The 14,230-nt window shown below is 41.6% G+C and overlaps 2 protein-coding genes across 11 annotated transcripts in view; one reads left to right on the top strand and one right to left on the bottom strand.

Annotated features, from left to right (window-relative positions):
• The window catches only part of c11h12orf56 (chromosome 11 C12orf56 homolog), a 65,804-nt gene extending 63,735 nt beyond the window's left edge, over nucleotides 1-2,069 (top strand). For all 4 annotated transcript variants that reach the window (XM_069904233.1, XM_069904232.1, XM_069904231.1 and 1 more), the window contains one exon: nucleotides 1,808-2,069. In XM_069904233.1, coding sequence (XP_069760334.1) covers nucleotides 1,808-1,925 — 118 coding nt within the window. In that variant the 3' untranslated portion in view covers nucleotides 1,926-2,069. The remainder of the gene's footprint in view (nucleotides 1-1,807) is intronic.
• Nucleotides 1-14,230, bottom strand: part of xpot (exportin, tRNA (nuclear export receptor for tRNAs)) — a 147,151-nt gene that overhangs the window by 131,984 nt on the left and 937 nt on the right. For 2 of the 7 annotated variants that reach the window (XM_069904223.1, XM_069904222.1), the window contains exons 2-4: nucleotides 13,693-13,754; nucleotides 6,998-7,070; nucleotides 305-472 (exon numbers count right to left, since the gene is read on the bottom strand). The gene's annotated coding sequence lies outside the window, so the exon portion shown is untranslated. The remainder of the gene's footprint in view (nucleotides 1-304; nucleotides 473-6,997; nucleotides 7,071-13,692; nucleotides 13,755-14,230) is intronic. The other 5 variants (XM_069904221.1, XM_069904220.1, XM_069904227.1 and 2 more) reach the window with 3 other exon arrangements.

Raw genomic sequence — 14,230 nt, 5'->3', positions numbered from 1 at the left:
ATTTCTCTCTATTGATATCGCCTGATCAAATGTTAGCCATTTCTGCCTTGGGGAAAAGCCCATAGCCATCCACATGATCAATGCTCTCATCATCTAGTACAACTCTATCAAGTTTCCCCAAGGAGAAAAGACTGTTCACTCAACTCACCTCCATCAGGCATGCTCTCCAATCCAGGCACCATCCTCCTAAATCTCCTCTGCACCCTCTCTAAACAGTCACATCTTTCTTGTAATGAGGTAACCAGAACTGAACACAATATTCAAAGTGGGGTCTAACCAAGGTCTTGTATAGCTGTAACATTACCTCATGGTTCTTGGAACTTGATCCCTCGGTTAATGAAAGCCAATGCAAATACATCTTGGTATTGTCCTCCAATGGGAGATCTTCCTTCCAAACAGCTGGGATTTACTGGGTGATATAAAGGACGTGTGTAGAGAGTCAATGGCAGTGTTTGACACAGCCCAAAGAAAGCTGCAAAGCAAATCATAACAAGGGACAGATTTGAAATATTAAACATGTACGATGTCCAATAATAATCATCATGCATGTTGTACAATATACATATACACCATGTTTACTTGTGGCAGCTGGACAGGTAAGTTGTAAAAAAAAACCTAAAATCAACTACTGTAGTATACTTACCGTAAAAATTCCATGTAATAGTCAAATTTTGTGGACTAATTTCTTGGGTAAAATTTAGGGGGCTGACTATTACACGCAGACTACTTTGGACTGCGGTGAGCAGGAAAGGGCTTTGGCAAATACTAGAGCGCATCGGATGTCCCCCAAAGTTCCTCAACATGATTATCCAACTGCACGAAAACCAACAAGGTCGGGTCAGATACAGCAATGAGCTCTCTGAACCCTTCTCCATTAACAATGGCGTGAAGCAAGGCTGTGTTCTCGCACCAACCCTCTTTTCAATCTTCTTCAGCATGATGCTGAACCAAGCCATGAAAGACCCCAACAATGAAGACGCTGTTTACATCCGGTACCGCACGGATGGCAGTCTCTTCAATCTGAGGCGCCTGCAAGCTCACACCAAGACACAAGAGAAACTTGTCCGTGAACTACTCTTTGCAGATGATGCCGCTTTAGTTGCCCATTCAGAGCCAGCTCTTCAGCGCTTGACGTCCTGCTTTGCGGAAACTGCCAAAATGTTTGGCCTGGAAGTCAGCCTGAAGAAAACTGAGGTCCTCCATCAGCCAGCTCCCCACCATCAGCTCAGTCAAGTATCTGCGTCATTTGGGGTGTCAGGGGCTCAGTTGGCTGGGCAAGTAGGTCCAAAAATAAGGGGAGGGGGTCAACCTTTACATGGTTTCAACATATATATATATGGCGTATATTCAGTGATTGTATTCAAAAGAAGCAATAAATACAAAAGCAATCCTTGTGCAAAAAAAGTGACTTTGCAATTGTGGTGTTGGGGTAGTCCCAAGGGGAGATTCAAGAGCCTGATAACTGTTAGATAAAAACTTCTTGAACCTGAAGATGCTGGTCTTTCTCTCAAAGGTAGCAGTGAGAAGAGGTTGTGACCAGAGAGAAGGGGGCCCTTTATGAAGTTTTGAAGCAGCACCTCATTGGATTGGAGGTTGGATCCTGTGAATGGACCTGATTGTGACTTTTTGAAGTCTTCTGTGGTCCAATCCACCATAGTGTATGCAGATCATATTGTAACGTCGTCTTCACCAAGCATATGTAAATATGCTCCATGGTCCTGGAGAAACACTATCTCATCTTTACCATGTGAGCATGGAAACTCATAAAGGTGACTTGACTTGATTCCTCTTTGTAATCTCATCACAGGTATTATATCCAGAGTACCCCATTGGAAGTGATGCTCCCAGTCCATTATGCAGTGACTCAGCCTGTGAAGCGGCTCCTTCATCAAGTGATTGATTGTATCCTCCAAAAGCCTGTCTGAACATCTGTACGTCTGGCAGAATGTCACTGAAGTTCAAAGCACAAAGAGCTAATGACACAGCCTTCGATGGCAAAGGATCTTTATTCCCACAAATACTTACCTACTTTGTTACTTACTTTGATTTAAAATTATATTCCAATAAGACGTTAAAGTTTCATCTGTTCACAGGAAGGGCTATTTAAACTTTAAATTAGATATAAAAAATACCATTTAAGTATATAATTAAACATCTGTGTTTTTTTTTGTTGACTTTGGGTAGGAAGGTGCTTCAAGAATCCAACCATCTTGTAGTTATGACTTCAGACAGTGTTCTGTAGTTTTCTGTAAACTTAATTTACATGAATATTAAATGTAGGCAAAAGTTAGGAACTGCCAGGTTAAATGTAAAATATTTAACCAATGTGTAAATTTGTAAACTGAAAAACTGTAGCCTGTTGGGAAAATGACAGATTTCTACTAAGATCACTTATTTTTGAGGACCAGAATTAGATGTTTCCTAATAAGAAACATGGGAAGGTTAGGAGAGAAAATTATTCTTTAGGAACAGGAGAAGGCCATTCTGGTCATCTGTCTCAGAAATTAACTCAAAGACAGACTTCAAGTTTTGCTCCAAGTGTTTATTAACATATCACTGGGAGAACTTCAGTAGAAAACAGACAAGCTGGCCTAATTATTTTTGCATTTCTCATTGCGTCTGACAAATCTCAATCGGAAGTGCCTGATGAAATTTTCAATGGGTTAACAAAGTTTTTTTTATATAATACTTTAGTGTTTTAACAAGATTAGTTTAATCAGAGTTTACTCAGGATCAATTTGAATCAGAATATATCATGAAAATATTGCAATAAAACTTGCTTAACGGACGTTCAAATTTACTCTAGACACAATCTCCCTAAAGACTTCATGTCTTGTTATTGGAAACTCTTGCCACCTTGCTTATTCTAAAGGTCACTCTCAGCTTGCATCAGTAGTTTTAAATTCAGCTTTCTCGTAAAAGCCTGTATCCCATTCTGCATTAGGTAATGTTAACCCTTTCCACCACACCATCAAGACTATCATGACCAATATCTCTACTTAACTCAGATTATACAATAATAGCAAAACTATTAGCAAACAGATTGGCCGACTATGTACCAAAAATAGTAAAACTAGATCTATTAAGAAAAGATGAACAACGGACAATGTCTGTAAGTTCATTAACTTAATCCATGCAGTATAAGGAAATAAGATGACAACAGTGGCTGTTGCTTTAGATGCAGAGAAAGCCTTTGACAGGGTAGAATGGAATTATTTATTCAAAGTATTACAGAGGTTCAACCTACCAGAGAAATATATTAATTGGATTAAAGCATTATATCAGAGTCCAATGGCGAAGATGACAGTAAATGGATATATAATGAACCAATTTAAATTAAGCAGGTCAACTAGGCAGGGATGTCCACTATCTCCCTTACTGTTCGCTTTAGCTATAGAACCATTGGCAGAACTGATAAGAACAGGAAATAAAATAAGAGGGATAAAAATAAAAGAGAAGGAATATAAAATCAGTCTATTTGCAGATGACATCATAGTATACGTAACAGAACCAGAAATATCATTGAAGGAGTATCGAGGTACAAGATCAATGCAAATAAAAGTGAATCGATGCCAATGAATAATGCGGATTTCACAAAGTTTAAGAAAGAATCACCATTTAAATGGCAAACACAAGCAATCCGATACCTAGGTATTAGACTAGATAATAATCTAGGCCATCTATACAAATTACATTATCAGCCATTAATGAAGAAATTACAAGATGACTTAGAACATTGGAAGGGTAAATTGCATTAAAATGAATGTCTTCCCAAGGATACAATACCTATTTCAATCGTTACCAATTCCCTTAACAGAGAAATTCTTCAGTGAGCTAAAGAAAATAATAAGGAAATTCTTATGGAAAGGGGGGAAACCGAGGATAGCGCTAGATAAATTAAGAAAATGGTACAAACAAGGTAGTTTGCAGCTACCAAACTTTAAGAATCATTATAGAGCAGCACAATTAAGATATCTATCAAACAAGGGAAAAACCAGATTGGACCAGGATAGAGCTAGATAAAATAGGGGAGATGGTTCCTGAACATACATTTTATAAGTAGGATGAAAAACTGGTGCAATATCACCAGTACTGCACCATTTACTCAACATTTGGAAGAAGATTCACGTAGAAAGGAAAAAAACAAATTACCAACTACCAAAATTATTATTGACGCAAAATCAACTAATCCCTTTCACAATAGATAACCTTTCCTTTAGAGAATGGGAGAGAAAAGGAATTAAAAGAATAGAAAATTGTTTTTTGGGAAATAATTTATTATCTTTTGAACAAATGAAGTACAAATATGGTCTAACTCACGGTACAATGTTTGCATACCACCAACTGAAAACCTACTTAAAGGACAAATTGGGAAGCAGGCTGAGGTTACTAGAAGGAAGCAGCTTTAAATATGTGATGACAGACACAATAATAATTAAAAGATTTATAACAAACATGTACATCAAGCTGCAAGAGAAACAGAACGATGAAATAAGCTGTAAACCCAAACAAAAGTGGGAACAAGATCTAAACAAAGATAAAAAATGGGAAAAGCTATGCTTCGGAACTATGAGAAATACAATAAAGCATGAGGTTATGCATGATACAATATAATTGGTTACACAGGCTATATATCACGCCCCAAAAGTTAAATAAATGGGACCCAACTGTAAGGAAACGGGAACAACAGTACATGCAATTTGGGCATGTGAGAAAGTGGAAAAGTTTTGGGAAGATCTAAATCAGGTATTAAATAAAATCACAAAAAGCAACATACCAAAAAATCCAGAGATCTTTCTTCTAAGTAGTATAAGAAATAAAGAATTAGGCCTCAAATTGGATGAAGCACAAAAAAGATTTATTATGATAGCCTTAGCTGTGGCAAAAAAATGTATAATGTCAACCTGGAATCAGAAGAGAGCCTGAGAATACAACAATGGTACAAAGAAATGAATAAATGTATTCCATTGGAAAAAATAATATATAATTTTAAAAATAAAGTCACAGTATTCGAACAAATTTGGGAACCGTACATGGAACACAACAGAGAGGGCCTACCGTGGACCTCCACCCCCTAAAATGATGGAAGACTAAATGAACTGACCCAGTGTGTAAAAGTAGATGACACAATTTTCTTGTTTATTTTCATTGTGTGATGACATTGTTTAATGGGCTTATTGTATTGTATATGTTGAACATTTAATGGGTTTGGAGGGGGGTGGGAAGGAAGGGGGGAAAAGGGGAGAAAATGAAACTGTGTATATTCAATTGTGTGTATTTTGGTTAATATGGTTCATAGCGTGAAAAATAAAAAAAAATTTAAAAAAAAGACTGTTCTATCATTAGATTAATTAGCTAGCTGAATTCAGGAGAGAGTCTTGCAACAATTTACTTTAGTTGGCCAGACCTCTTGCCTCATAAAACTGTTGACAATCAACTTGAAAAGTGGCCCTGAATCACTGTCCTGCCATCCCTATCACCCTAATCCCAGCCTCATCTATGTTTTGAGTTGTACAGTTCCTGATTTCTGTGAGAGTTTGGTGGGAAGATGTACTTTCTGGTTTCAGCACTGGTTCTAATGTTAAGTTCAGTGCCTCTTCACACTGGATTTCCCAATCCAATTGAGAGAATTCATGTACGCTTCAGCTAGAAGTTTTAATTCTAACATTTCTCTTATTGTGCACGCTGATATTACTTAACAACAGGATGAAACAGCGAGCAGCTGTAATAAAGGAATGTAGCTGGTTGATTTGACCCTGAAGTTTATTGGTTTAAAAAACCAATATCCTGGTGATATTCAATTTTTAAAAAATTGAGTGTCATGTATATTTTTTAGTCTTTCATTAGAGAATGACAGTTACTAGAGGATATATATTTATTGGTTGAGGCGGGGGGTGGTGTTAATGCAGAGAGGTGGATGCCTGTAACACTTTCCGGGGTAGTGGTAGAAGCAGATGCAACAGTAGCATTTAAAAGGCTTCTTGATCAGCCATTCTCAACAGAGACACCCCAGGGGCCACAACACATTTAAGTAAAAGCTTTTTCTTTTCACCTCAAGTAATATCAATTTTTTAAATGTTTTTTTAATGTAGTCAGTAGGAGAAAAGTACAGAAGAAACCAAAGCTTCACTGCTTCTCAAGCAAGTGGGCCTGTGGGGGGGGGGGAGAATAGCCAATAATGGTCAAGAATAGCTGCTCTACATGGATGCATAAAAATGGAGGGATAGGTATTGTGTGCAAGTAGCAGTTTTAATTTAAGTTGGGCAGCACATTCGGGGCAGACATGGTGGACCAAAGGGCCTGTTTCAATTGATTATTGATAGAGAATTAAAAGGAGAGTTTTCTTTTTACTCTTGCATAGAATTAAAGACCGAATTAATAAACTTGGATCCGTTTTGTTGTCCAAGTATGCTCAATAAACATTAGAATTAATAGGCAATTTGCCTCACTGTTTCTACATGCATAAACATTGTACAACTTGCACATAGAGATAATACACAGTTGAATTAGAGTTTGGCTTGAGAGAGAGTCTTCAGGGGATATAGGCAACTAAGTGAATGGGCAAAGACATAGCAGATGGAATTTAATGTGGAAAATTGCAAGGTCATCTACGCTGACAGAAAAAAAAGGAAAAGTAGTTTTAAAACAGTGAGAGGTTGAAAGTCATTGGGTGTTCAGAGAGATCTGACTGTCCTTGTATATGAATCACAGAGTTAAGACACAGGATGAGCATGCAATTTAGAGAGCAAGTGAAGCAGTGACCTCTGAGCACAGAAGTAAACACATTTTGCTCTAATTAAAGTGTCTTGGTAACACCACATCTGCAATACACATATGACCTACATTGTAAGGAAGGATATATTTGTGACAGAGGAGTGCAAGATTTAGATTGATTCCAGGAATTGTCAAATGGGAAGAGATTGAGCAGATTAGACCTGTACACTCCCGAGCGGAGAAGATAAGAGGTTATGTCACTGAAGTGTATAAAAATTCTTACCAGCTTGATAAAGACTGCATGTTTCCCTGGGTTTGGGATGTCCACATGCCAGTCTCAAAGTAAGAGATTACTCCTGAGGAACAGAAATGAAAGAAAACTGTCAAGCAGCATGAATCACTGCTTCATCGGGATAAGGGAAATGGACAAAACATACAAGGTTTGCAGAGGTATGGCTGACTCAATGTACCAACCAATAACTTTGCAAGTTTTTGTAAAGCTATGTTTAGTTTGTTATGCTTAGTTCTATGGTCATGTAAAATAACAGCTTTATATAGGTGAAACCTCTTGTATAAATTGTTTTGTTGCATTTAATTCAAAGGTTCCAAGTGTTATAACACGCTTCATTTTTGTTTAATTGTATATGATCTTGTGCCACATTTCACACTGTTCAAACAATTCAATATCACATCTTTGATATGAATTTAGCAGTAGAAGTAATTCTAAGATTCCCTTATTGTCATGTAATAGTACACAACATGGAAGATTACACAAAATTGCCTTCTGCCTGTTGTTAGGCAAAGAGTCGCCATTAGAGCCGCCCAGTGATCCTTACAGTACAAAAGTGAAGCAAAGGTCACTGAGTGTCTATTGATTTGTCTCCAGTGCTCCCACAGCCTCTGCAGCTGCTAGACTGTTCGATCTATCATTAACCTGAACTCCAGATACAAACCAATATGGTCAGGAAGCCTTCAGCCTGAAGCCCTTCGGGAACCTTTCTTGCCTTCTTCACCCTCTCAAATCCCAGCTCCAATACCTGGTTCCCATGAGCCAGTCTCCAGCAGCCCGCAGCCTGTGTGGGTCCTTCAACCGCTGAACCCCTTGCTGGTCCGCTGCCATGGTTACTGTCCTGTTGGATCATCTCCTCTGCTTCTCCCTCTCGGGGAAGTGGGTGTTATCCCCATTTTTTGGTGCCCTGTGCTAGTCAGTTGCTCCCCCAGAATCTGCAAACCCTCATGGCCTGCTAATGGAAAATAATTTCCTGATCATATGAATTAGATTTGGATGAGAAGTGGAACAAACAGACACCATTTAGCCTGTTGAATTTGTTTAATGGTTTAACAAGATCACGGCTGATCCTCTTAGCCCACCTCCCTGATCGCTGTATCCTTCAATCATCCAAAATCAAATCAAAAATCTATTGTTTTGAATATCTTCAACATCAGAGTATTCAAAAGTTGTCACGGGAAAGTTTCAAAGTTTCACACACAAAACATGCAAATCCTAAATGTTCAGCCCCCTCATACTGAGACACATGGGAGACTTCAAATGCCAGAAACTAGAGTAACAGCAGTCCACTGGAGATTGTCAGTGGGTTGACTTGGTCTTCATAAAGGGTTCCAGCCTGAAACATTGACCATTCTTTTTTGATGCTGCTCCACTCACAGATTCCTCCAGCAGATTGTTTGTTACTCCCTTATTCTGATACTTTGCCTTGCCCTAGACCAGCTATTCTTAATGGGAGCCATACAGTCCCCCTGTGGGCCACAGCACATTTGGGGGAGGGGCATAGACTGAAATCCTAAAAAAATGTAGAGCAATACAGAAGAAACCAACTAAACTTGACTGTTTCACAGGGAAGGGGCCCATAAACCTCAAGCAGAGACCCAAGGAGGCCATAGCCAATAAAAGGTTAAAAATGGCTGCGTTAGATTTTCATTCACTTAAAGTGACTTCGAATTCAGAAAATCAGACCGTATGGAAGCCTTGATTCTGTTTATTCCATTTCAACCTTTTTAATACTTTTTTCTGTTTTGAAAGAGGATGCTCTTCTGGGTGATTCAGAAACCTCTCTGTTGTGCAGTATGTTTCTTGGAATTATCCTGCTTTGTAAATTAAACCTTCAGAAATTTTGTAGCTCAGGTGAAACCCAATGCTGTTCAATAAAAGGAGACGATTTATCAAATACCATTGTTTTCTTGATCTCATTTCTGATGTGGCTTTAACAGAGCAAAAACATCCCAATGCCCTTCAACACGTGTTAACAAGCACACTTCACTGATTGCAAGGAAGATATTAGCATAGAAATAAAAAATTTGATACAAGTCGGTTTAAAGGAATAGACTAGCCATACATCACAAGGGAAAAGGTAGATACAGTAAAATTCCTGTTATCTGGAATTCGAACAACCAGCAGCCTCAAGCAACAGGCAAAAAAAATCATGAAAATAGGTAAAAGAAATACAAAAGTTTAAAATTGGTGCAACACACAATTTCAAGCAAATACACTTATCCAGCGTCTACCAATCCCCATAGGTGCTGGATACCAGGGGTTTTACTGTAATAGCAAACTATTCCCCAAGGCAGAGGCATCTAAAATGAGAGAGCATGGGTTTAAGGAGGAGTAAGAGAATTAGAAGGGTGATTAGAATTTGGAACGCTTTCAGAGCAGGAAGAGGAGGTTAGGTAAGTGCTCCTCCTGGCTGGGTTCTCCACTTTCAGGTGGCCAAAATACCCCAATGTAAAGTCGCATATTCTACCCCTATGCGGCTGTCGGGATGCCACCTAAAGGTGAAGAACCCGGCCAGGAGGAGCACTTGCCTAACCTCCTCTTCCCACTCTGAAAGCGTTCCTGTAGGTATAATCTCCGGCTCTGGGAATCCCCCATTGCACCTGAAAGCAGCAGTGGGACTACAGGTACAGTCCACAGGAGCCGCGTTCGCTTGGGCGCGGCTCTCCTTCAGCTGGCTCGTTGAGGTGACAGAAAGGCGTCTTCTCCGCAGCCACCTGAATGTCCTAGCTGCACTCCCACAGCCGCATCTGCCGGAGCATTATCTGCGTCCGAGCACCTGAAAGCAGCAAGAGACTCTCACGATATTTAAGATGTATCAAAGATGAGCACTAGACTACATAGACAACGTGGCACAATCAAGAGTGTCCTGTCTGGCTGCATCATTGGGAGGTACAGCAGCTGCAAAACATTGGACTAGAAGCCAATAACAGAGAATCATCAAAACAACCAAAAAGATCACTGGGGTGTCTTCTCTTATAAACCTTTCATCATAAATCTATTGCCTTCCCAGATTCCCTGACATTGGGAAATAGGCTATTACTATTTACTCCTCATGATTTTAGAAACATCTACATGGTTCTCCCTTAGCCTCCTGAGCTCCAGGGAGAAACATCCTAGCCTATCCAGCCTCTCCTTATAATTTAAGCTGACCAGCAACATTCTTGTGAAATTTTTCTGCACTCTTTCCATCTTCCTTGTAGCCGGGTGACCGAAGCTGCACACAATATCCCCAAGTCGCAGTCTTGACAGCATCCGGCACATGACACGCCTACTTTTGCACTCAGTGCTTTGATGGACGAGGGGAAGACTGGCCAAAGCTATCACCCACCCTGTTTTCCTGCGTCATCACTTCCTTGGAACTGTGACCCTGCACCCCCAAGTCTCTGTTCTCCAACACTCCCCGTGGCCCTGCCATTCATCATGTCAGTCTTGCGAGTATACATGAAACTAAACTGCGGGTGGCATGGTTAGCACAGCGCCAAGGACCTGGCGCTGTCTGTATGGGTTTCCTGCCATCATTCAGAACATACCAGGGTTGTATGTCAATTGGGTGGCACAGGCTTGTGTGCTGGAAGGGCCTGTTACCTTGCTGTAGGCCTAAATTTAAAATTTTAGAAGTCGGAATCATAACGGTAAGCAAGAAGACCGTTGTAAGATTCGTCTGATTTAGTCTTTCTTCATTCTTTATTTCATACCAATATCTTTGGCTTGGCTTCGCGGACAAAGATTTATGGAGGGGGTAAATGTCCACGTCAGCTGCAGGCTCGTTTGTGGCTGACAAGTCCGATGCGGGACAGGCAGACACGGTTGCAGCGGTTGCAGGGGAAAATTGGTTTGTTGGGGTTGGGTGTTGGGTTTTTCCTCCTTTGTCTTTTGTCAGTGAGGCGGGCTCTGCGGTCTTCTTCAAAGGAGGTTGCTGCCCGCCTAACTGTGAGGCGCCAAGATGCACGGTTTGAGGCGATATCAGCCCAGTGGCGGTGGTCAATGTGGCAGGCACCAAGAGATTTCTTTAGGCAGTCCTTGTACCTCTTCTTTGGTGCACCTCTGTCACGGTGGCCAGTGGAGAGCTCGCCATATAACACGATCTTGGGAAAGCGATGGTCCTCCATTCTGGAGACGTGACCTACCCAGCGCAGTTGGATCTTCAGCAGCGTGAATTCAATGCTGTCGGCCTCTGCCATCTCGAGTACTTCGATGTTAGGGATGAAGTCGCTCCAATGAATGTTGAGGATGGAGCGGAGACAACGCTGGTGGAAGCGTTCTAGGAGCTGTAGGTGATGTCGGTAGAGGACCCATGATTTGGAGCCGAACAGGAGTGTGGGTATGACAACGGCTCTGTATACGCTTATCTTTGTGAGGTTTTTCAGTTGGTTGTTTTTCCAGACTCTTTTGTGTAGTCTTCCAAAGGCGCTATTTGCCTTGGCGAGTCAGTTGTCTATCTTGTTGTCGATCCTTGCATCCGATGAAATGGTGCAGCCGCGATAGGTAAACTGGTTGACCGTTTTGAGTTTTGTGTGCCCGATGGAGATGTGGGGGGGCTGGTAGTCATGGTGGGGAGCTGGCTGATGGAGGACTTCAGTTTTCTTCAGGCTGACTTCCAGGCCAAACATTTTGGCAGTTTCCGCAAAACAGGACGTCAAGCGCTGAAGTGCTGGCTCTGAATGGGCAACTGAGGCGGCATCGTCTGCAAAGAGTAGTTCACGGACAAGTTGCTCTTGTGCCTTGGTGTGAGCTTTCAGGCGCCTCAGATTGAAGAGACTGCCATCCGTGCGGTACCGGGTGTAAAGAGCATCTTCATTGTTGAGGTCTTTCATGGCTTGGTTCAGCATCATGCAGAAGAAGATTGAGAAGAGGGTTGGTGCGAGAACGCAGCCTTGCTTCACGCCATTGTTAATGAAGAAGGGTTCAGAGAGCTCATTGCTGTATCTGACCCGACCTTGTTGGTTTTCGTGCAGGTGACTTAATCACTGCCTTGGTGTAGACAAGAGGACACAAGAAAGTACAAAATCCAAAGAACAAATAAAAAGGTACTTAATTACAAAGATTGCAATAATTGAAGAAAATAGTTAAGGGCAATTAACAATGGGAAATCAAAGCAATATGGGCCCTTCAGCCCACCATGTCTATGCCAACCATGATGTTAAAACAATCCTATCCAACTGCATATGATCAATATTGCTCCATTCCCCACCCTATTAGAGTTGTCTTTTAAATAGTTGGTTACAGAAAAGAGGGTCTAGAATTACAAAGCATTCACACAAAAGAGAAATTCCTGTAGAAAAACTGGCCATTGAGCATGAAGAATCAGGTTTATTGCCATGAATGTGTCATGAATTTTGATGTTTTGTGGCAGCAGTATTGTGCAAAATTGCTACAAGTTACAATTGCAACAAGATTTTAAAATATAAATAAAAAGAAGGGGTGGACCTTAAATGATGACCGAATGCTTGGTTAAATTATGATGATATTTGATTTAGCCTTCTGTGGCAGTAAAAACTCCATGAAGAATCCTTCTTTGCAACCCTAACTCATAGGAAAGGTCCAATGTCTTAACAGAACTAACTGATTTTATGGCACATTATTCAGATTGTCCAGTAGAGGCCCTAGGATGCTGCTTCTAGCAAAACTCGAGGAGGGAGTCTGAACACTTACATCAATGAGAACTGGTGCACCAAAATCTCTGTTGTGAAGAACCTCTGCTCAGCAGAGATAGAATACCTTTTGGTGAAATGCAGACCCTTCGACCTGCCCAGGGAATTCTCGGCCATGCTGATTGCTTCAGCTAACAAGGGTGAAGCCATGAAGGAGCTTTCTGGTGCCATCTGTGAAGACCAGGTTTTCCACCCTGACAATGATTGTTGCTGGTAAATTCAATCATGCCAACCTGAAAACGGCCTTACCACATTTTCAACAGCATGCAAACTTTGCCACCCGAGGACAGAACACCCTTGATCAGGTGTACACCAATGTCCCTGGTGTGTGCAAGGCTGCACCTTGCCCCCACCTTGGTTACTCAGATCACATATCAGTTCGCAGGGAGATAAAGATATGGCTGGGGGTGGGGGGGCCATAGCGGAGCTGCAACACTGCTTTGAGAGCACAGATTGGTGCTGTTTCAGGGAAGCAGACATCTACAATGGTTATGTAAACATCGAGGAGTACACGAGATCAGTAACAGACTACATCAGCAAGTGCACTGAGGATGTCACCAAGATCAAATGCTTCACAACCAGGGCTAACCAGAAACCATGGTTGGATGCAGAGGTCTGGGCCCTTCTCAGAGCTCGGAATGCTGCCTTCGGGGCTGAACTCTCCTGTCCAATCTGGAAGGCAAAGTGAGGGTAAGTACAGAAGATTCATAGACAGTTGTGCGACACTGGTGACATGAGGCACAGGTGGCAAGGGATCAAGACTATTACGGGATCACAACTCAACCTTGAGAATTAAGGATAATGACACCTCCCTTCCGGACAGACTGAACACCTTCAATGTGCGGTTTGATGAGAAGAATAGGATGATGCCAAAGAAATCTCCGTGTCCCCTGATGAACAGACCCCATGTGTAGCGTAACCGCAGTCGAGGTGAGGACAACCCTATCCAGGATGAATGCACACAAGGTAGCGGGACCAGACTGCGCAGACCAATTGCCGATAGTTTTCATGGACATCTTGTGTAAAAACACTTACCTTCTTTAAATTTTTCTCCTCTAACCTTCAATACATGTCCTCTAGTATTTGATACATTTCCTCTGGAGGAAAAAAAAAGGGATTGTGACTGTCTGCCCCTCATAATAGTAGAACGTTCCATCAGCCTTTGTCAAAACTGTACCATCATACATAAGCAGTCACTTCATTGGAAATTAAAAGCCACCAGATGATGGTTCTGCTGTGACTACTCCAATCTGTATTCACTAGTGAATCCTCTGCCATTTTCAGTATAATGGTTGCACTACATTGCTCCTTCACTCCCCTCATTGCTCCCTCCATCCCCCTCACCCTCATCTTTGCTCCTCCACTCCCTCATTGCCCCCTTCACCTCCCTCATTGCCCCTTCACTGCCCCCATCACTCCCCTACCCTCATCATTGCCCCCTCCATCTCCCTTTCACCCCTCCACCCCCTCACTGCCCACTCCATCCCCTCATCATTGCCCCCTCCATCTCCCTCATTGATCCCTCCTCCCCCTCACCTTCATCATTGCTCCCTCCATCTCCCTCATTGACCCC

This window comes from Narcine bancroftii, chromosome 11, assembly GCF_036971445.1.
Source record: "Narcine bancroftii isolate sNarBan1 chromosome 11, sNarBan1.hap1, whole genome shotgun sequence".
Taxonomy (NCBI): domain Eukaryota; kingdom Metazoa; phylum Chordata; class Chondrichthyes; order Torpediniformes; family Narcinidae; genus Narcine; species Narcine bancroftii.
This window is presented reverse-complemented; position numbering and strand designations above follow the sequence as displayed.